Raw genomic sequence first — 22,506 nt, 5'->3', positions numbered from 1 at the left:
TATATTTTAATATGAACCAAGGAATGTCTTCTGCTATGAACCTAGCAATGTCTTCTACTATGAACATAGTAATGTATTTTACTATGAACAAAGTAAGGTCTTCTACTATGGGTCTAGATATGTATTCTACTATGAATCTAGCAATGTCTTCTACTATGAGTCTAGCAATGTCTTCTGCTATGAACCTAGCAATGTCTTCTACTATGAACATAGTAATGTATTCTACTATGAACAAAGTAAGGTCTTCTACTATGGGTCTAGATATGTATTCTACTATGAATCTAGCAATGTCTTCTACTATGAGTCTAGCAATGTCTTCTACTATGAACATAGCAATGTCTTCTACGATGAACATAGTAAGGTCTTCTACTATGAATGTAGGTATGTCTTCTACTATGAATCTAGCAATGTCTTCCACAATTAACCCAGCAATATCTTCTACAATGAATATAGCAATGTCTTCTGTACTATGAACATAGTAATGCCTTCTACTATAAATCTAACAATGTCTTTTACAATGAACATAGTAATGTATTCTTCTACTATGGACATAGTAAGGTCTTCTACTATGAATAAAGCAGCAATGTCTTCTACTATGAACATACTGTAGTAAGGTCTTCTCCTATGAATGTAGTAATGTCTTCTACTATGAATCTAGCAATGTCTTCCACAATTAACCCAGCAATGTCTTCTACAATGAATGTAGCAATGTATTCTACTGTGAACATAGTAAGGCCCCTTTCACATGGACTTTCTGATCAGGTCTGCCTGTCAGTTTTTCAGGTGGACCTGTTCGGACGCTCCATTCACCCCTATGGAGCAACGGATGTCAGTCGTGACGTGTCCACTGACATCTGCCGATATCTGATCCTGTCTGGGAAATCCAGATGAATGGAAACCCTATTTTCAATCTGTCTGTGGAATCAGATAGGATGGGATGAAAACAGATAGGTGGTCCGTTTTCATCCGATCTCCATAGAGGACAGTGGGGGTTTGACAGGTCCATCTCCGCATCAGCGGAACGATCTGTGCTGAGCAAAGCGGAGTCTGTACATGAACAAGCCTGTGTGGAAGGACCCTAAGGCCTTCTACTTTGGGTCTAGAAATGACTTCTAAAATGAATATGTAGCACTGACCCCCGAAGGAGCTGCTGGTTTTATTGGGCTTACCGTTACCTTCTTGTCCTCATCTCTGTCTAGGGTTTCCTGTGGTAGATGGCCCAAAGAAATGCAGAAACTGACACTGGATCTTCTTTTGGGTTATTTATTTAGAAGATAACACAGTCTCTCAATGGAGGGTAGAGGGTTAGGAGGAAGTTCAGGTGCTTTTGGACTGCAAAAATAGAAAGTCTCTTATAGAAGAAATCCAGAGAATAACCGTTTCACAGCTGGATTCTCACAACCTCCAGATAGACCTCCTTTCACCAGGCCTAGCAGCCAGTAGGGTGTTAAGTAAAGCAAAGTCTCTGCCACAGACTTGGATGTGAAATACTTGAGAAAAGTCTCTGCCACAGACTTAAGCGTAACCGAGGGTCATAGACAAATTTAAAGAGCTATCATACGATACCAGTATCTCTCAGCTAGTCCGACGATATTGTATGAATGTAAGTCCATGAAGTGTCCTTCAACTGAGCCACCAGGATCCTTCAAAGAAGCCAGCCTTGTGCATGGCCTCCTCCTGAAGAGTCCTCCCCTGGGGTTTCTCCAGTTGCTGGGCCTCTCCTTAGATGAGACAGCACCGGACCACCTTTGAATCCTCAGGCCTCGACATCCATTCAGGCCTGTCCCTGCAGTTAATTTGCCTCAGGCTATCCAGCCCCGAGACTTGAAATTGCATGGATCTGCACCCTAGGCCAGGAAGGCCATTGGGGCTGGTCAGGAGGACCAGGACCAAACAGACAGAAAATATCTTCTGGACCGGAACCTGTAACATGTGATGTCAGTACCTTAAATACCACCTCCCAGAGTGCACAGCAGGAGAACACTCCCACTGGGCTGGTTCCGAGAAAATGTGGCACTCAATACACCCAGCTAAACTGCGTTCTCACACTTGCCGGCGGTGACAGCGACACCTGCGGTCAAGGGGAAATTCAGTGCAATCCAGCTGGACTGGTACTGAAACCATAATTTAGCAAAATTAGCCCCAAAACCCAACTGTGGTTTCAGGAATATTAATTTTCAAAAACACACAGTGCATGCTCATCAGGAGCCGGCGCTACAAATATAACAATGTATTTTCTACTATGAATATAGAATGTCTCCTACTACAAATATAACAATGTCTTGTACAATGAACATAGTAATGTCTTCTACAATGAACATAGTAATGTCTTGTACAATGAACATAGTAATGTCTTCTACAATGAACATAGTAATGTCTTCTACAATGAACATAGTAATGTCTTCTACAATGAACATAGTAATGTCTTCTACAATGAACATAGTAATGTCTTCTACAATGATTCTCTCCCTGATCTATCTCTATACATCCTCACTCATAGCGCACAGTGGAGGGAGGAGGGCGGGGTTTCTCCGGCATCTCTCTGCCCCGCCTACACCAAGGCTCCAGCGTGCTGCTGAGACTTGCACACCGAGTTAGGTGGCTACGCCCACTAGCACTCTGATTGGCTCTTTGCTGGGCTGCCTTCCACACACCCCCGTGCTAAGCCAATAGACTGCCTTGCCGGTTTCTATACATTTTTAACCCGTACACTTCACATGCTGCCTACCGGCAAATGTTATAGCGGCCTGCCATCGCCATCATCATCAGTATGGCGGGACATGTATGAGAACAACCAGTCCCCATCTATCACAGTACAGAGATGGCGGGATTCACATCTATACATCTATTCCTGTGCCACAATCTCTAATCCAATGATCCGGCGTGAGGAAGTCATACAAAGTGACAGTTTATTATCAGTATAGACCAATCAGATGTGTACATGACAGTGACGTGTCTTCATAAAAAAAATGACAGATTTGTGAATGGAGCCCATTGTGTGATGTGTAAATGATGTCCTGAGGAGTCCCGCCCCCCCGATCTTCTCATATACAATCCATACAAAGTATCTCCGTCTATATACATTGTATAGATCGCCCTCCATTCCCCGACACAGCCCGATCACACATGACATGAGTCACAGCCGGGCGGGATGGTGATGATGCGGAGGACGTGCCTCCGAGGGGGGAACGGGTTAATGGGAAGCAGTGACATCACTGGGGGCTTGGCACCTCCGACATCACTGAATGGAGAGCATTGTAATAGATCGCCAGTCAGAGGGAAGCCGGCAAACACACCGGAGGACATCACTACTACACCCCATCTATACATACACACAGGTCTATATACACAATACATAGATTATTTATTGTCCTTACACGAGATCACCACCATCCCTAGTCATGATAGCTTCTCATCTACTGGCATACTTCTTCACCGAGCTCAACCATGACCAAGTACAGAAGGTAAGTCACTACCTACCTCATCTACCGCACACCCACCGCATGTCTCCCCTCCATCTATCAACCCCCCACCTCACCTATGTTTATCTCCTCTCTTTATTTCTCCTTCTCCCTATCTTTCTATCTCTTTCTTTTTTAATATCTCTCTCTTTCATTATCCCCCCCCCCACTTTTGTCCCCCTGGTTATCATTGTCTTTCCTCCCTCTACCCTCTCTTTCTCTCTTCTCTGGTTATCACTCTGTCTCCTCTATCTGTTCCCCATTTCAGCTCTCTTTCTCTTCTTTACTCATCCCCCTCTCTTTCTGTCCTTCTCATCTCTCTTTTGCCATCCCTCTCTTTTCCCACTCTCTTTACATCCCTCTCTCCCCCATTCATCCCTCCCTCACCCTTCTCTCTCCATCCCTCTCTCTCCCCTCTCTCTCTCTCCACCCCTCCCTCACCCTTCTCTCTCCATCCATCCCTCTCTCTCCCCTCTCTCTCTCCATCCACCCCCCTTCCATCCCTCCCTCTACCCTTCTCTCTCCATCCCTCACTCTCCCCCTTCTCTTTCCATCCCTCTTTCCCCCTGTCCATCCCTCCCTCACCCTTCTCTCTCCATCACTCTCTCTCCCCTCTCTCTCTCCATCCCTCCCTCACCTTCTCTCTCCTTCTCTCTCCATCCATCCCCCTTCCATCCCTCCCTCACCCTTCTCTCTCAATCTCTCTCTCTCCCCTCTCTCTCTCTCCACCCCTCTTCCACCTGTCCATCCCTCCCTCACCCTTCTCTCTCCATCCCTCCCTCACCCCCTTCTCTCTCAATCCCTCTATCCATCTATCTCTCCCCATTCTCTCTCCCCCCTCTCCTTATTCTCTCTCCACCCCTCTCTCCCCATTCCCCTTCCCCTCTCTCTCTCCATATCGCTCTCTCCCCTCTTTTTCTCCATCCCTCTCTCTATCGTTCTCCCCCTCTGTTTATATCCTCTCTCTCTCTCTCTCTCTCCCCCTCTGTTTATATCCCCTCTCTCTCCCCCCCTCTCTTTCTATCCCCCCCTCTCTCTCTCTCCCCTTCGCTCTATTCCTCTCTCTCTCCCCCCTCTCTTTCTATTCCTCTTTCTCTCTCCTATCCCCCCCTCTCTCCCCCTCTCTCTATCCCCCTCTCTCCCTCTCATCCTCTCTCTATCCCCCCTCTCTCTCATCCTCTATCTCCCCCCCCTCTCTCTCTCTCTCTCTCTCTCCCACTCTCTCTCTCCCCTCTCTTTCTATTTCTCTCTCCCATCTCCCCCCCCTCTCACTCACCCTCCCTCTATCCCCCCATCTCTCTATTCCTCTTCCTCTCTCCCACCCCCCCCTCTCTCTCTCTCACGTATTCAGTTCCGTAAATGTAGTTTCCATCTATATGTTCATTTCTGTGTAATGAAGGTCACCTCTGACATGAAGGATGTATTCTCATCTAGTCTAGTGTGATGATGACATCCAGGGACTCCCAGCCACCAGCATGTCACCTTGTCTTGTAGCAGCTCCACGTGTCTTTCTGGGGTCAGGTTAGCAGGGACATACATGTTGGACATACATGTTGGAGAGTATGACATGAGCCAGACATATTCAAATGTCATTTAATACCTGAGCCTGAAATGCCAATGGATTTCCTAACGGGGCAGTTTAGAGCGCCAAAACTGAGAACTTCCAGCTATGTTCTGCTCCTTCTTGTAATTCCATTGATATAATGCCTTCGCAGATGCTGTACTTCAGTATGAATACATCAGGACTAGGATTGGGGGGCATGTCATGTCTTTGTGACATCTGTACAATGATCACATGGCACAGAGAAGAAGTGAGCCTGATCCATGTACTTTGGATGATGTCCTGTATAGAGGATCTGCTGGTGACTATATTCCAGGCTCACACTGGCCATATATTGTTAGGGAAGGAAATCTTTACCGCAAGGTAACATGAAGCACTGCGGTCTTTACCTAGGCTGGGACTTTCCCCATCATCAAACGCTTTGTTTCATCCTCCATTAATTACAGTCATGACAAAATGGAAAAATAAAGGTCCGGTTGAAGCAGGAAGTTTGTTTAGCACTATGGAAACTGAACAAGATTGATCCTGATAGAGTTTATTCACATTACCAATTTTCTGCATCACAAGTTGCTGTAGTACAACTGATCTTAAAGTGTATGTTATCCCAACATTTCATATTTCTGATATGTGTCTGTATCGCCATATACTTGTATAAAAATTCCACTTGAGAGAGCACCTTGCTTGTACTCCAGCGATCAGACCTCTATTGGCACACCCCCTGCACAGCTAATCACTGGGAAGATCAGTGTGCTGCTGTTTCTTTTTTTTTTATATTCTTTATTTATACACAAAGAAGGAGCAAGTAATACATTCTATACCATCAATTGGATAAATACATAGTACATTTCTTATCAACTCTCAGTTTAAGTAGAGTATTCATATTTCTCTGCTTATATGTTTCGAAATATACGTATTCAACTTTATACACTTATTTATCTTCTGTTCTATAACTCTTCCACCTTTTATTATCTTTTTCTTCCTCCCCTAGACTACAGGGTATATCTCATTGCTCCCTTTAATTGAAGGGTACTGCTGTTTCTATGCCTCATGCTTGCACACCCCATGCAGTCTTCATCCCTTGCTCTATAAGCCCCTTATGCAGCTTAGAACAGAGAATATGTAACCTTTTTTTCTTCTTTTTAAAGTATTTATAATAATAGATATACACATTTTTTTTGCCTTGCATTTCTCTTTTTAACTGAGTGGGATTTTGTACAAGGTAAGGGTTCACATATACTTTAAAGAGACATAAACTATATTCATATCCATACCTAACAACTTCTTAAAGCGGAGTTCCGCCAAATTTTATTTCTTTTTAAAAGTCAGCAGCTACAAATACTGCAGCTGCTGACTTTTAAAATATGAAGACTTACCTGTCCAGGGCACCTGCGATGTTGGCACCCAAAGCCGATATGTCCCTTGGCTCTCGGGTGGAGGCACCGCCATCATCGGTAAGGGAATCGGGAAGTGAAGTCTTCCATTTGTTCCATTTGTTTGGAACAAGCAGGGCACATTAGTTGCAGTCATGTGTATTGCTCTGTAGGCACTACAAATGCCATAGTCCATTTCAGGAGCACGCAAGAGAGAGTGGCTATGGTCCTACATAAAATGGGACCATGGAGAACGAACGTAGGTGCTTCTTGAAGGTACTTTATTTTAGATGGTACTTTTTGAGTTAGGAATACATACTTAAATAGAAGTTTGTTTTTCCTTTAAAACTAAAGTTCAGTATCACTTACGATTTTTGCCATGTCCCCTGTCCGTTTCCCTCTGTAGCATATGCTCATCCGTAAGTCTAACTAACTACTCATCTTTCCAGTGTATTGTAGCTTCAAGGTCATTATGACATCTTTATTGCGCCAATTCACCTCTGTGACCTAGGGCTGGATCCTGGAACTTGCTGAGTTCACTTTTGTAGCATTTGACTCAGGAAAGTAATCTCCAACCAGTGGCTTGTGAGCCATATGAATCTCACATCTATTTCTGATGTTGCTTTTGTTAGAAGGCACTTTTGGCTGTCTGATTATCAGCTGTTTTAATAACTTTTCATCAAAAAAAAAAAAAATGTATTCATTCTACACACTTTTAGGGCTCATTCAGATGGGCGATCAGACCCATCCTTTGATCTGAGCTGTTGTCTACTGCTTGTGAATTCACGTCATGGGTGTGGATGGATGGAGCCGTATGTAAAATCCTGACATGCGATTATGTCCATGCAGCCCCTGCATGTGCGTCCACTTGTATGGGGTGCCTGCATGCAGATCAGAGGTAGATTCACATGCAGCAGACAGCAGCTCTGAGATCAGAGGACGGGTCTGATCGCCCATTTGAATGCACCCTTAACATTACTTCTGGGACTTATTCTACTTGAATGTGACTCCCGAGCTGGGGATCTCTATACAAAGGAAAAAATGATCAAGTCACATGACAGATTAGCACATATAATAGGCATATACATTTTGGAATTTTTGATAGCAAAGAATTACAGTGACACTAAACTCTGATTTAAAAAAAAAAAATCAATTCATGGATGTATTCTTAACTTTAAACTTTAAAAGTGCCTTATATTATCCTCAGCCTCCTCCAAATATTCACTTTTTTTTTTGCTGCTGTGATCCAAATTCCTATTAGGTGGCTACATTCATTCGCCATGGTCCTACTTATGTAGGAACATACCTACATACAATTCTACATACTCTTGCTTGCTTCCGAGATGAACTATGGGATTTGTAGTATGCAGAAAGCAGTGCACATAAATGCAACTAACATGCACCACTTGTTCCAAACAACCGGAAATGAGGGGGAAAAGGAGAGGGAGCTCATGGAGGCTGTTACAAGGACACAGGAAAACACTGTAAGAACCCATTTTAGCAATAGATTACAGGGACATTAAGTAGTGGATTATTTTTGGAGAACATGGATATCATTTAGTATCACTTTAAAGTGGTTCTAAAATCAGAAGTTTTTTTTTTATCTTAATGCATCCTATGCATTAAAGCAGAGGTTCACCCACCCCTGCAAAAATTAAAAGCCAGCAGCTACACATACTGTAGCTGCTGACCTTTAATAATAGGTCATTTGCCTGTCCTGGAGTCCAGCGATGTTGGCACTGCAAGTGATGTTTCCAACAGCTGTTGGGTGCTGCCGCCTCCATTGACGGTAAGGCAACCCAGTAGTGTAGCATTACAGCTTCACGCCAGGTCACTACAGCACATGCACGAGGCCCCGTTGCACTCTCCTACTGACCCGGTGGCTGGGGAAGGAGTAGGGAGGAGGAGGGAACTCTTGGCGTAATGCGCTGTGGCCCAGTCTCCCAGAAGTGGGGATAGGGTACCCGTCAAAGATAGGTATCAATAGGTATGCAACCCCCCCTCAAAAGGTGCCAATTGTGGCACTGAAATAGGGGGGGGGGGAGAAAAATGAACAGAATTTCCACTTTTGGAACTTTTGCTTTAAGATATAACACCATCTGTGTGCACCCCCCCCCCAGCCCCCCTAATACTTACCCCAGGCCCATCTTGATCCAGGGATGTTGCAGGAGGGTCTCGACTCTCCTTATTGGCTGAGACACAGCAATGGGCACCATTGGCTCCTGCTGCTGTCAATCAAAGTAAGTGGATTTTTTTAGGAATTTCACGTTTTCCTTTCCTACAGCTTATCATCTATACTAAGCATGGATGGTTGTTGTCATTTTTCACCTATGGACTAAAATGTCGAGACTCTGCTTTAGTTTGTTTTCTTTTCAATATTTTTATTGAATTTATAACAAAAAAGAATACATGAAAAATACATGAAAAATATCCAATTCCTGTGAGGCATTACAGTTAAAAAAAACAGATTAACATGGGTGTACAGTAAGAGGAACAACCATTGCAGATCCCTATTCAAGGCTCATGTAAAGTAACCCTGCCGTAGGGAGGGTTATGAGTGGGTTTAAAACTAGACCAGACAGGCAAATAAATACAATCAGAATGACCAGGTGTGGAAAGAGGTCTGCACAGTTCCCTCGGACCCTATTACTTGAGATAGACTGAGAGATAGATTGCTCGAGTTGGGCCGTTCTCCACCCCAAGGGGAGCAGACTGTGGAGAAGGCGAACCGAGACAATCACTCCCCTAAAGATGACGTGGCCGGTCGGAGGGAAGAAGCATGACTCCACTGGTCTATCAGTAATGTTACTTTGCTAGTTTTACATTGCGTGTAGCGGTCTAAGGCTCCCACATATAGGGCTGTATGTTATTATATAGTCAATCCTGAATGCCTTACATTGTGGTCTGGGCTGTCCCGGACAAAAGGATAGATTAGTACTAACACCCGGGTTCCTCTTGTAAGGGAATCAGACAAGGGGGATGTTCTGTCTCCGTGTGGAGAGAGTAAAGGTAGGTAGGAGCAGGAGGAGTAGAGAATCTAGTAAAGCTAGGGAGAGAACAGTCAGCAAGAAAGTAAGACGGGGAGAAGAAGAAAAGGAAGGAGGGTCACCTAGGGGGAGAGGAAGCGGTCAGGGTCGACTAAGCACCTGGAACTTTTGGAATACCAATGTAGTTCACGCAGGGTTCCCAAATTAATTTGAATTTGTGGGTTTTGTCAAATAGCTTGTAGACAATCTTCTCCTGGGACATGATCCAGGAGATTTCACGTTTCATTTCAGCTAGTGGCACTGTGTCTCTTCCAATTCTTGGCAATAGTGATTCTGACTCCTAAGAGCATATAGAAGATCAAGGATTGGGTGTGTTTGGAGATTTTCTCTACTTGGACATTGAGAAGTGCTATTTCCACAACCTACGGAACTGCTATGTCTGTAATCTTTCGCAGTAAGTGGAAAAAGTTGTTCCAAAAGTTCCGTAGCCGAGGGCATCTCCACCATATATGGAGTAGAGAGCCAATGTGGCCACATCCCCTGAAGCGCAGAGGGGAGGAATCTGGGAAAATTTTGGCCAGGGTGGCAGGAACACGATACCACTGCATCATGATTTTGATGCTAGCTTCCATAAGAGAGATATTCATGATGCCGTTGAAGGATCTGTGAAAGCATAAATACCATTTATTGAAGTCCCACTCTACTGCCAGGTCTTTTTTCCAAAGTCGGGCATAAAAAGATTTGATGACATTTTAAATATAAGAGAGCACAAAGATACCAAAAAAGATGTATAGAAAAGCCTTGTGGCATTATAAGAGCAATTAAGCAGGCTATTCAATAAATAAATGGGTGTTATTATATTCTATAACTGCAGGAAACCCTCCATCTGCTGAATAACTGCAAGTTCCAGAAAGACCTGTCAACCAGAGATGTGATGGGATTTATATTTCTTTGCTCTTAGGGGTTATTGGAGTAACAACATAGTTATAAACATTGATTTCTGAAGGACAGTCAAAGGTTTTTATTCCCATTCTTAGAGCTGTCCCATGTTTTAAATATTACTATTTGGTTTTAATATTATACCAGTATTAAGTCTACCAAATACTATTTCTGTGGTGGGTACCCCATGGGTGTCTTTTTAGGACCTCACTGCCCCATTGCAGGGTTACGTACAGAAGTTTTATTGCATGTAATGCTATTCTTTGATGTGAATAATTAATGCAAAGTCCAGAAGCAAGAGTAACATCTCAGTTGTAATGGTTGTTTGAGTTTATTGGGATTCAAAGACCTACAAGAATTTAGAGTTATCCAAATAGTGGGAAGCCACAAAAAAGCTGAAATGTTGCAGTGCTCAGACTGACTTTTTAATATTCATTGACTAATGTTTCAACATGACAACAATATATATTTTAGGACATCCCTTGAGAGGTGCGTTTGGGACTAGAGATGAGCTTGGGTTTGGTCCAAACCTAAATTCTCATCTGACCCGAGGTCTTTCCCATTTGGGATCTACACATTTACTAGCAGACTGGGAACTTCTTGGAATCCACCAGGAAATATAGGAATCTGTGTTTTGCTAAGAAAAGTTTTGATCTTGCCTACATTCCTCAAATCACAGAAGATTAAAGTGCATCTCTAGGCAAAACCATTTAAATGAATGTAGGGGAAGGGCTATAACCCTTTATCAAGTTTTTATTGCTGTCTGTGTCCCTATCCGGGAGATTCACCTTTCTATTTGTGCTGGTGACCATTGTTACCGAGAAAGAATATTAAGGGGGAATCTAAATTTGTAGATTTGACCCCAAAACAAGAGCTAAGGGGAAACCTTTCAATGGGGACACTTGTTCTTGGAATTAGTTTACACTTGCAGGCTTCAAAGGGAGCCAAACAGGGGTATACACATGCTGCTGTATTAGGGAGGGGAAAAAATTATCCCCCCTGCTGCATTTAGTGGGCTCAGTGTGAGTCCCTCATGTGCTAGGCTTGCAGTTGTGGTGCGATATTCCCATTAAAAAGGGTGGTTCAAAAGAGAAAAAAAAACAGGCATTGAGAAGACGGCAGTATCACCTCCTGAATACTAGCATGTCAGCCACGCCTACACCACTCTGTAAAAAGTGATCTGCGGTGGTCCAACGCAGGTGTAAATGAGCCCTAGAATTATATTCACTTTGGGAGATTTCCTCTAACTTCCCGTTGTGTCTTTGGGATAAGAAGAGAATCGAAATCCCCCCCCCCCCCCAACAGTATACAGGCAGCAAAATATAAAGCTATAGTGGCTTTAACCATTCCCTCTGATACCAAAACCAAAAATAATAGAAAACTGTTTCAAATATTTACTATAATTTTCCTTTCCTGGTGCTAATCCGTGGCAGCATACATGTTGTTGGTGAGGGATACTACCACAAATATTCTGCCATGTTGGTGCCAGGAAAATTTTAAATTGTTTTAATACTTACCATAATTTTTCCTTTCCTGATGCCAACCCATGGCATACATATGGTAGTATCTCTACCATACACTATGCATACACTTTTGGAAAAATAGCCATAGCATGAGGCTTGTAGCTCATATGAGACATGCATATACAGAACACTTGTAGTTATGTCAGCTCAAGAGGAAGGGGTCTCTAGGTACTTTATAAAGAAAAATGGCAATCATGGCAGATGCAATTACATTTAGATGGTTCTAGGAACATAATATCTTAGCCCTTGTACACACGGTCGGACATTACGACGGAAAATGTCCGATCGGACCGTGTTGTCACATAATCCAACCGTGTGTGGGCTCCATCGGACTGTTTCCGTCGGAATATCCGACCAACAAAGTTTTAGAGCAGGGCTATAAAATTTTCCGACAACATGATCCGATCGGACTTTGTCCGATCGTTTGTAGAGAATTCCGATCGGACAAAGTGCCACGCATGCTCAGATCAAATTCCTAGACCAAAGCTATCGTAACGAAATAACGTCACCACGTTCTGAACGATCGGATTTTCCGACAACTTTGTCCGACCGTGTGTATGCAACAGGTTCGGACAAAATCCGTCGGACAAAATCCAACGGATTTGGTTGTCAGAATGTCCGACCGTGTGTACGGGGGCTAACAGTTTAGAACTAAGTCATGAAAACTGACTGAAGAGTTCATCTGAAGTTCCACATTCCATGTTTGGGATCACGTAAGGTGATAAGTAGCTTCAAATTCCTGAAAAGGATAAGAAATGCAAATTGTAAACATTCCAACATTATCACAACTACCTGCTAATGTAGGATTTGTGTGATGCCTCCTGTCCACAGAACTCAGTGTACATTGTGGTCGGAGGAAATGGAATTTCCTTTCTTGGAATTGACTTGATATGTTGGTGATGACTCAGTACAACTGTGCAAACAATCTTTTGTCCACAAATAGAAAAAAAAAATTGGGAAAAAGCTGCATCAGGAAAATGAATACCCGTTGTCAATTCTGAATGAGAAGTGATTAAACTGCATTATCCTATGAGAGCATAAGAAAATGGTTAAAGACAGACACCCAACTTTGGAAAGTAACCAAACTAGTTCATATTGTAATTCTAATTCCAACCTTTCCCCCAAGGCAGGCATTGACAGAGGGAATAGAGAATACTGGATCATACAGCCAAATCAAGATTCTCGCACATCTTTGAGTTGTATGGAAACTGGAGCAATGAAGAAAAGGTTGCTGTTGCAGCTCTTTCTTTTTAGCAGATCTGATATGTTTGGATCCATTTCCCAAACATCAGTAGCATAACTAAGAGCAGAGGCCTATTAACAGCTCAAGAGGAACTTCCAGTGAATTTCTTCAGAAGGCATACTCTAGAGACTGTCAACATTTAGTACGTATGCATAGAAGGAATGGATGCCTGCACACTGAGGTAGTGATAAATCTCTTTATTGTAAAATCCGTAACATGAATAACACCACAGGGCAGGCAAACAGGTACAGGTAGACGCATTTCACACAGCGACACTGTGCTTATTCATTACCATTTGGTAATGAATAAGCGTAGCATCGCTGTGTGAAACACGTCTAGCTGTACCTGTTTGCCTGCCCTGTGGTGTTATTCATGTTACGGATTTTACAATAAAGAGATTTATCACTACCTCGGTGTGCAGCCATCCATTCTTTTTATCCAAATTGCATGGCCAGCGAGCCGAGGCTAGCACCCCTGGGAGGAGTCCATTCCCCAGCCTACCTGGTTCCATCACCCACCTGGAGCGGCATTTTCTTTTCCTATTGCTAACATTCAGTATGTGCCTGAATCCCAAGGGCCTGCCAGTAAGTTTATGTTCATTCTGGTAATGTTATTTCTGTAATATTCTAGCACAGGGTTTCTCAACCAGAGGTTGCTAGGAGTTCCCTGAGCAATAAGCAACTCCTCCATCCACTAGGTGTAGATGGGGGAATCTGCTATTTTTATTTTTTTGTTCCACCGGCTTTAGCCTATATATCTGGATATGTCTGTCTAATCTACCAATATATTTGCAACACCATGAGTCTGATCAATGGTGCAACTATTGCTGGAAAAAGCCTGAAGCAATCTTGGAACACTTTGCTGGCAGCAGAGCATACTGGGTAAAGTGGTTCTTTACCTGGAAGATTACCCATGGCAGAGCCACGCAGGGTATCAACTGATGACTTCAGCTTGAATTATTTCAGATGTGTTACCTACAATTAGTCACGTGACACCACAATCAGGGACCTATCCCTGCTCGCTGCAGCAGTCATTCTTTAGCTCTGCAATGGAGGGTGGGTGGTCTTCAGCATCCTTCTGCTTAGCGTGTTCTACTTTATGGAAAAAAAGGTAGTGTCCCAGCGCAACTGTGACTATTGTGAATTATGATCCCATGCCTCTAAAGCTGAAATAAACCTGCGCTTTCTGATATTTATTCTCATTATAAATGTGAGTCCTCTACAGGCACATTACGGGAGGAGGGATGGATTATTGCCATCCGTCTTTGGCTGGTAGCTCATCATTGCCTGATGTGTGCAGTAAAGAATGAGCACATCGCTAGTGGAAACATGTTCAACCATTGCTAGCTATGGAGACTATCAATGCAAAACACAGCAGAGGCTGGGTGCTGATGGTTCCATCCAACAGAATTTCAAAGCAGCTGTGCTAAACCCTTCAAATTTCATATATATATATATATAAACCTAAATTCCCATAGATCAGGAGGGTTAGTAAAGTGTTCATGCACACAGCCCCTCCTTCATTATTCCCCTGCAGTGTTCAGCTGATGTAAGAAGGTTGTAATTATGAGGGCACTAGGCAGGGATGACTGCTGCAGAGGTCAAAGCTCTTTCTCAGCCTGTGATTGGAGGAAGGATGAAGTGTGCGCATCTCTGCAAAATCTCATTCTAGTGCTGAACTGTGAATTGTTCCTGCATCCTTTGCAGAATGAATATAGAACTCACATGTTTGGTTCTTTGCGTTAGTGGCTCTCCCTCTCAAACTTTTTCCATTAGAAGGTCATCATTAGAGCTTTATTTTTCTTAAAAACTTGCAATCAAACCAATTGGTTATTACATCCTTTTTATACCGCCGAGAAAAATTTTAGTATAAATAAAAGCAAAACTTTTTTCTATTTGGGATAGAACAGGGGAAGTTTAGATGCTTTGTCATTTTTTTTTTTTATTTGTTCGTTTTTATTCAGCTATCTAATACGGGAGATTTCCTCTTTATTTCCTGTCCTGTAGACATAACAGGAAGTGAAAGGGAGAACTCCTCTTAGCCCTTGAACACACGGTCGGAAATTCTGACAGAAAAGGTCAGATCGGACCATGTTGTCAGATAATCTGACCGTGTGTGGGCTACATCAGACTTTTTCAGTCGAAATGTCCGACCAACAAAGTTTGAGAGCTGGATATAAAATTTTCCCACAACATGATCCGATTGGACGTTGTCCAATCGTTTTTGGAGAATTCTGATCGGACAAAGTGCCACACATGCTCAGATCAAATTACGAGACCAAAGCTATTGGCTACTAGCCACAACGTAGTCCCATCGTAACGAATGAACGTCATCACGTTCAGAACGATCTGATTTTCCGACAACTTTGTCAGACCGTGTGTATGCAACACCGGTTTCAGACAAAATCCGACTGATTTTATTGTCGGAATGTCCGACCGTGTGTACAAGGGCTTAGACAGTTGTCAGTGGAACAAGTGTCCCTGATTATTCCTGTTCTGGTGACACCCTAAAAATTTGGCTTGATCCCGATTTTTATTCCTGGTAACATTGGTGATCAGAACATTAGAGAGAGTGAATCTCCTTAAGGCTAGGTATTGGTCCTACAAGAGGAGGAGCCAAGACCATCAGTTGAGGACCCCAAAAGAGGAGGATTAGGCTGCTCTGTGCAAAGCCTTTCCATAGAACATGTAAGTATGACATGTGTGTTTTTTTAGACTTTGGCTATTTAGGCTATAAACTTTGGGAACCTTTTATTTTTTTTTTTTTATTTTTTTATAGAAACACAGAAAAGTGACAGCAGAAAAGGGGCTAGTAGTCCATTGAGTCTGCCCATTTCTTTTGTTTTTTGTTTTGTTTTGTTTATTTTTTTCATTAACTTTATTGTCTGACTATATCTACAGTGTTTTCATTGCACTTATATATGATGTATATTATGTGATGAAAAACAGACGATCTGTAGAAGATGCATTGAACTGGCCCCTTGTTGGGAAGTTTGCATGATTTGTTACATCTTAAAAATCTCTTTCAGACTCTTTGTGAGTAGTGAATTCCAGTCACTTGAGATCAGAGAATTCATAATGAGTCAGGGGTAGAGGTAGAGATGAGACATCCCATTGCAATACGTGCTACTATAACCGTTTACTACGGCAACAGGAAACTTCAGAGTAAAAAGGTGATAATAAATGATAATTTGCATAGAGTCTTCTTTATAAGGGGTTTCTCACTCTTTTTTTTGCACCAGATCAATGTTGGTCCCTGCAAGGATACATAGAAATAAGTTTTTTCTTTATGTCTTGCTCACAACACAACATAACACAATGGTGATGCACAGTATGGAAAAATGTAGACAAGTTGCATTTTTCCGCAGCACAACTCACTGCACTGCATGTTAACCAGTGGCAGCTCCCTCTATCCACAGCCGCCACACCCATGCTCTATTCACGGCTGCTATTTTGACAGGACACCACCACCCCCTATTCATGCGTCCGGCCCTGAGCGCGTGAATTACAGCGGATTCTGTGGTTTTTTGAAGCACCTGATTAGAGCCGGAGGCTCTAATAGGCTTCAAAATGGATGGGCTCGTGGCACAGAGCATGCCCGTCGAGAACAGGAGAAGGGAAATCCATCGCCGTCAAGCAAAGGAAGCTGCCAGTGAAGCCCGGGAGAAGCGATTCACCAGCGGGGTAAGTGCATCAGATCCACCTGACCGAAATTACCACTGTCCGCAACTGGTATTGAATCTTGTCACCGCATCACAACTCAGCTGCAGTGCAAAAACTTTAATAATGTGTCATTTCAGCAAAGATCGCTTCAGTAAAGTTTATAAAAAAAAGTAAACAGTGAAATGCATTGAAAACTACCCTTCAATTCTGGTACATGTAATGAGGTCCCAGGCCCCCTTTAGTCTAATGAGAAAGCATGGTGGATGTAATGCAAGATAGATTTATGGACACCAGACACTTCTTGAATGTAAAGAGATTTATTTCTTTTAAACAGAACTGTGGGAGAGAGGGTTAGACCCCTTTCACACTGTGGCGCTTTGCAGGTGCTACATCGCTAAAAATAGCGCCTGCAAAGTGTCTTGAAAGAGCCGCTCCTCACATTCCAGTGTGAAAGCCCGATTGCTTTTACACTGGAGTGGTGCGCTGGCAGGACGGTAAAAAAAGTCCTGCTTGCAGCATCTTTGGAGCGGCGAAGGAGCGTCGTGTATACCGCTTCTTCAACGATCCTGCCCATTGAAATGAATGGGGCAGCGTGGCTATACCGCCAGAAAAGCGCCGCTGTAGCAGTGCTTTGCAGTGGTTTTAACCCTTTCTCGGCCGCTAGCAGGGGGGTAAAACCGCCCCCGCTAGCGTCCAAATACCGCCGCTAAAACTACGATAAAGCGGAGCTAAAAATTGCCCCGTTTTACCGTCGCCTCCCGCACCGCCTCAGTGTGAAAAGGGCTTTAGGGCCAGGACACCCTTAGGTAGTTGCACTGTGATTTGGAAGATTCTGAGACTTTTACAGGTAGACAGCCATGTAGGGAAAGGCATCCAGAAGACACCACATCTGCATGTGTAGACATGGTGTCTCCTATGGCAACAGTCTTATAACAGTTCCTAACACAAGTTGTAACAAACTCCTTTACTTCCTCTACAATCATGTCTTGTAGATTCTTAGCTCACTGAGCTCTAACGCATTAAGTGCCATTAGTCCATTTGTTCTGGTGACACATAAAAAGTGAGCGAAAAGTGAGGGAAAATCCCCAAATCATCCAATGACGCGGTGCCGTGTGATACAGCGAGCAGCTATAGCCGCCGGCTGTATCATGGGAGCGCGCCCGCAGGTGCTTCTCACAATGCGAGGGAGCTTGCAGAAGTACCTGAGGGAAGAAGCAGAGACAGCCGCCGAGGGACCCCAGAAGAGTAGGTTCGGGGCCACTCTGTGCAAAACGAGCTGCACTGTGGAGGTAAGTATAACATGTTTGTTATTTTAAGAAAAAAAAAATACCTTTACAATCCCTTTAAATGGTATGTTAATATTTCATATAAAAAAAAAAAAAAAAAAAAGCATTTAGTAAAAGCATGTAGGTAGAACAATAGAGAAACGCTGAGAATTCCATCACTCTAAGCCCCATACACACTATCAGATTTTCTGCTGAGTTTTTCCTTCAGATTTACCAAAACCATATAATATGAGGTCAAACCTTAGGAATTTCAATTTGTATGCAGTCAGGCAGGCCCTTGCACTACATGGTTTTGGTAAATCTGAAGACAAAAATCAGCAGAAAATCTGATCGTGTGTATGGGGCTTAAGGTTTGGTGAATGTTGGGTGACATTGATATAGTAGTTTCTAAACTTTTACAGCACGCGGCTCTTCATGTCTGACACGCCTCCGGTTTCCGAGAAGTTGTTTGAGAAGTTCCCTGGCCCCCCCTTGACGTTTCTTAGAGATGAAACCAGATTGTTAGGGCGGAGGAAGCTGACTCACACTAATCCAAGCACAGTGACAGCGGCCCCAGTCCACCAAGACATTATGAAAGCAGAGCATGTGACATTAAGAGGCGCACACATCCTTTTCTTTATAGCTGACTTCACTTGGTGCAATGTGAGATAACTTACACAACATTTCCTAGGCGACTTCTTTACCATCAGTCAGTTAATACCATATATTTATCATTTTATAGAGTACACTGTACAGTCTATGCTATTTAACACAAAGGCGTAATACACCTTACAATGAATTAGTAGTGAAACGTAAAGTTTTCACATTCGTTTAGGAGGACTATTTAATGTCAGGGTGGAAGGCAATGTTTTGGTATCAGTTTTGAAAAAGAAAAAGGCAGAAGATAATGGCTAGAATTCACAAAGTATATCAATGTTTTTAGAATATACCAGTAAATTATAAGTGCATTGTTATGTGTTAATGCAATATGTAGCTTTTATAAGCTGATCATGTAATAGAAAATAAATATAATTTCCATATAGTTTGTTGCAGCTGCTTGAATACAGAAGTAGTTCAGATTCCCCCCTCCACTCTTATGGTAGTTATACATGCAGGGCTGTCTTTAATACTGATTGGACCCTGGGCAAAAAATTTCTTGCCCCCCCCCCCCCCCCCATGCAGTTTTGCTGTCCACCCGCTCTGAGACATACAATAAATAGCAGCTAGACTTAAAATCAGTTTACTGTATCAGATCAGGCAGCAATTGCAGCATATCATTACTGCTTAATGACTGGTTGCTAGAGGTTACAGCACACATTACGGCTCACTGATTAGTTGCTTGAGGTTACAGCAAATTATTTTTGCTTGTTAATTGGTTACTAGAGATTACTATAAAGTAATACTGCTCACTGATTGGTTGCTGGAGGTTACAGCACATTATCTCCTCACTGCAGGGGAGCTTTATTTACATATCAACGCTGCCGGCCGCATCTATTTACTTAGTAATGCCGCCACTATTTACATATGAATGCCGCTTATTTACATGTAAACACAGAGTCTGCAGGTGAGTTATCTGTACACAACAATAGAGCAGAGCTGGGCAGCATTAGTACCATCACTTCACACTGAGATATTGGGACTAAAACTTCAAGGGACAAGGGAATTTACACTGGGATAGTTGGCAAGTATGAGTCAGCTGCTTTGGGCCCCACAACAATGACAGGGCCCAGGGCAGCTGCCCCTTTTGCCCTGCCTTAAAGACGGCTCTGCATACATGGATCAATCAAGTTCTCCATCCATGTTTACAGGGTTGGTCGATTGTTGCTGAACAAAAACTGAGCCATGGGAGACACTGCTTATCAGATCTGTTCACTGTTCAGGTTTTTTGGGTATCGTGGCTGTATGAATATTATAGTCTTAAGTGGAGATTTATTCATCCACTCTTTTATGGTAGCTGTACATGCCTCCCATCCATGCTAACAGCGTGTGTTGATTCCTGTGGAACATAAGCCAGGAGGGGCTCTGCTATCAGATGTTGTCACTGTTCAGGTTTTTTGGGTGCCGCAGATGCTTAAACATAATAGTCAGTAATGGAGATTCCTCCATCCACTTTGTTATGGTAGCCATACTTGAATCAGTTGAGCCCCCCCATCCATGTTAACAGTATTGGCCAATTCCTGCTAAATAAATATCAAGCCACGAGGGGCTCTGCTATCAGATGCTGTCACTGTTCAGGTTTGTAGGGTGCCGCAGCTGCCTGACAATAATTGTCAGTAATGGAGATTCCTCTATCCCAGTGATGGCGAACCTTGGCACCCCAGATGTTTTGGAACTACATTTCCCATGATGCTCAAGCACTTTGCAGTGTAGCTGAGCATCATGGGAAATGTAGTTCCAAAACATCTGCGGTGCCAAGGTTTGCCATCACTGCTCTATCCACTCTGTTATGGTAGCCATACATGAATCAGTACAGTCCCCCTTCCATGCTAACAGTGTGGGCCAATTCCTGCTGAATAAAGATCAAGCCACAAGGGGCTCTGCTATCGGATGCTGTCACTGTTCAGGTTTTTAGGGTGCCGCAGCTGCCTGAATATAATAGTCATAATGGAGATTCCTCCCTCCTCTCTGTTATGGTAGCCATACATGAATCAGTTGAGTCCCCCTTCCATGTTAACAATGTTGGTCAATTCCTGCTAATTAAATATCAAGCTACGAGGGGCTCTGCTATCGGATGCTGTCACTGTTCAGGTTTTTAGGGTGCCGCAGCTGCCTGAATATAATATTCGGTAATGGAGATTCCTCCCTCCACTCTGTTATGGTAGCCATACATGAATAAGTTGAGTCCCCCTTCCATGCTAACAGTGTGGGCCAATTCCTGTTAAATAAAGATCAAGCCATGAGGGGCTCTGCTATCAGATGCTGTCACTGTTCGGGTTTTTAGGGTGCCTGTGGGCTGAATGAGAGCAATTTGCACCTTGTATTAGTATACCATACTAATGACAAGAAACAGCCAACCCAAGGAACCGAACCTTTCAATGTAAAACTAGAACTTTAATTGTGTGGGTATAGATAATCAAATGCAGCAACAGCTATCAGATCGGCAGATAAATACTGTCCTCCTGCAATGGTTTTTTGCCTTTATATCTTTTATCAAATCCTAGTTGCAAAAAGCAACTACCGTATTGATAAGAAGCAGGTGGAACAATATAATAGTGCCCTGCTCTACATTAGAAATGTATTGCATGTATATATTCAGCTAAATGGGGGGCGTTATCTTGGGGGGGGGGGGTGATTCACTTCTGCTGATAGATTATGAAGATGTAATGTCCACTGATTCTACTTATATTAGAAAATATTGACAGAAATTGTTGCTCAAACCGGTTAAAAGCAGTAGTACTGAGTAAATATCATCCACTGTCTATAATCATCTGAGAGATCAGAGATCATAGGTTTGCACTAATAAAACAAAACTCGCCATATAATCATGCCTCCCAACATTTTGAGATGGGAATGAGGGACACCTACTATCAAATGTATGTAGGCATAGGACATGGCCCCGCCACACCCCCTAAAGGAGAATTAACCAAGAAAAAGGTTAATTAAATCTACAAGGGCTTTTTTACCACTACTATTCCTTTGTATTGGCTTTTAAAATGTACAAACGCAGGAATTTAGAATTTGGATGAAAAATGTATCATTGGGAAAAAGAGTTTCCCAGTGACAAACTTTTATATACAACTATATAGATCAGACCAAAATGAGGGACAAATGAGGGGGAAAGAGAGACAGAGGGACATTGCTCCAAATGAGGGACAGTTCCTCGAAATCAGGGACAGTTGGGAGCTATGCTATAATTAATGAGGGTGAGTATAGTATGACAGGTATTCTTTGCATGCCTTACAATACCCCATGCTAAGAATTGTGATTTGTTGTTGTCTCTCTGCAGGTGGACAAATACCTCTATCACATGCGCCTGTCTGATGAGACACTCCTGGAGATATCAAACAGGTTCTACAAAGAAATGGAAAAGGGACTTGGGGTGGAAACCAACCCCACTGCCTGTGTGAAGATGTTGCCAACATTTGTGCGATCCACACCCGATGGAACAGGTAGGAATAAATGTAACCTAAAGTCACTTAACTGTATATTACTATATATCTATTTAATATAGTGGACATAGTCACTCAAATCCAGGTCCAACTTAAATCAAACATATCTACATGCCACAAGTATGCAGAAAGGGATCAGTTGACCAAAACCGCTCCCCCTAGATGTCTTCTGGACATGACTTGCACACAGCCACCAACAACCTCAGACTGGAGATTTGGCAGCTCCAACATTCCCAGAAAGCCTGGTGTGACTTTCTGGGGGCTGTTGTACATGACAAAGTATGGTTCCAGGTACTGTACTAGCTCAGCACTGATACCAATTAATAGTATTTTCTCATAAATGCACTTAGCATATATTGGTAATAAAAACATTAGCTGGTCTACTG

At 42.9% G+C, this 22,506-nt stretch overlaps 1 protein-coding gene across 1 annotated transcript in view; it reads left to right on the top strand.

The window, feature by feature from the left end:
- The first annotated feature begins 3,144 nt into the window (after nucleotides 1-3,144).
- LOC143960642 (hexokinase-2) overlaps nucleotides 3,145-22,506 on the top strand; it is a 72,262-nt gene continuing 52,900 nt past the window's right edge. The window contains exons 1-2 of the mRNA XM_077469424.1: nucleotides 3,145-3,464; nucleotides 21,958-22,120. Of these exons, the coding sequence (XP_077325550.1) occupies nucleotides 3,402-3,464; nucleotides 21,958-22,120 (226 nt within the window). The 5' untranslated portion in view covers nucleotides 3,145-3,401. The remainder of the gene's footprint in view (nucleotides 3,465-21,957; nucleotides 22,121-22,506) is intronic.

This window comes from Lithobates pipiens, unplaced genomic scaffold, assembly GCF_037356315.1.
Source record: "Lithobates pipiens isolate NorthernLeopardFrog02 unplaced genomic scaffold, aLitPip1_a1.2 Scaffold_8, whole genome shotgun sequence".
NCBI lineage: Eukaryota > Metazoa > Chordata > Amphibia > Anura > Ranidae > Lithobates > Lithobates pipiens.
The sequence above is the reverse complement of the archived record's forward strand: the minus strand, read 5'-3'. Positions and strand labels throughout refer to the sequence as shown.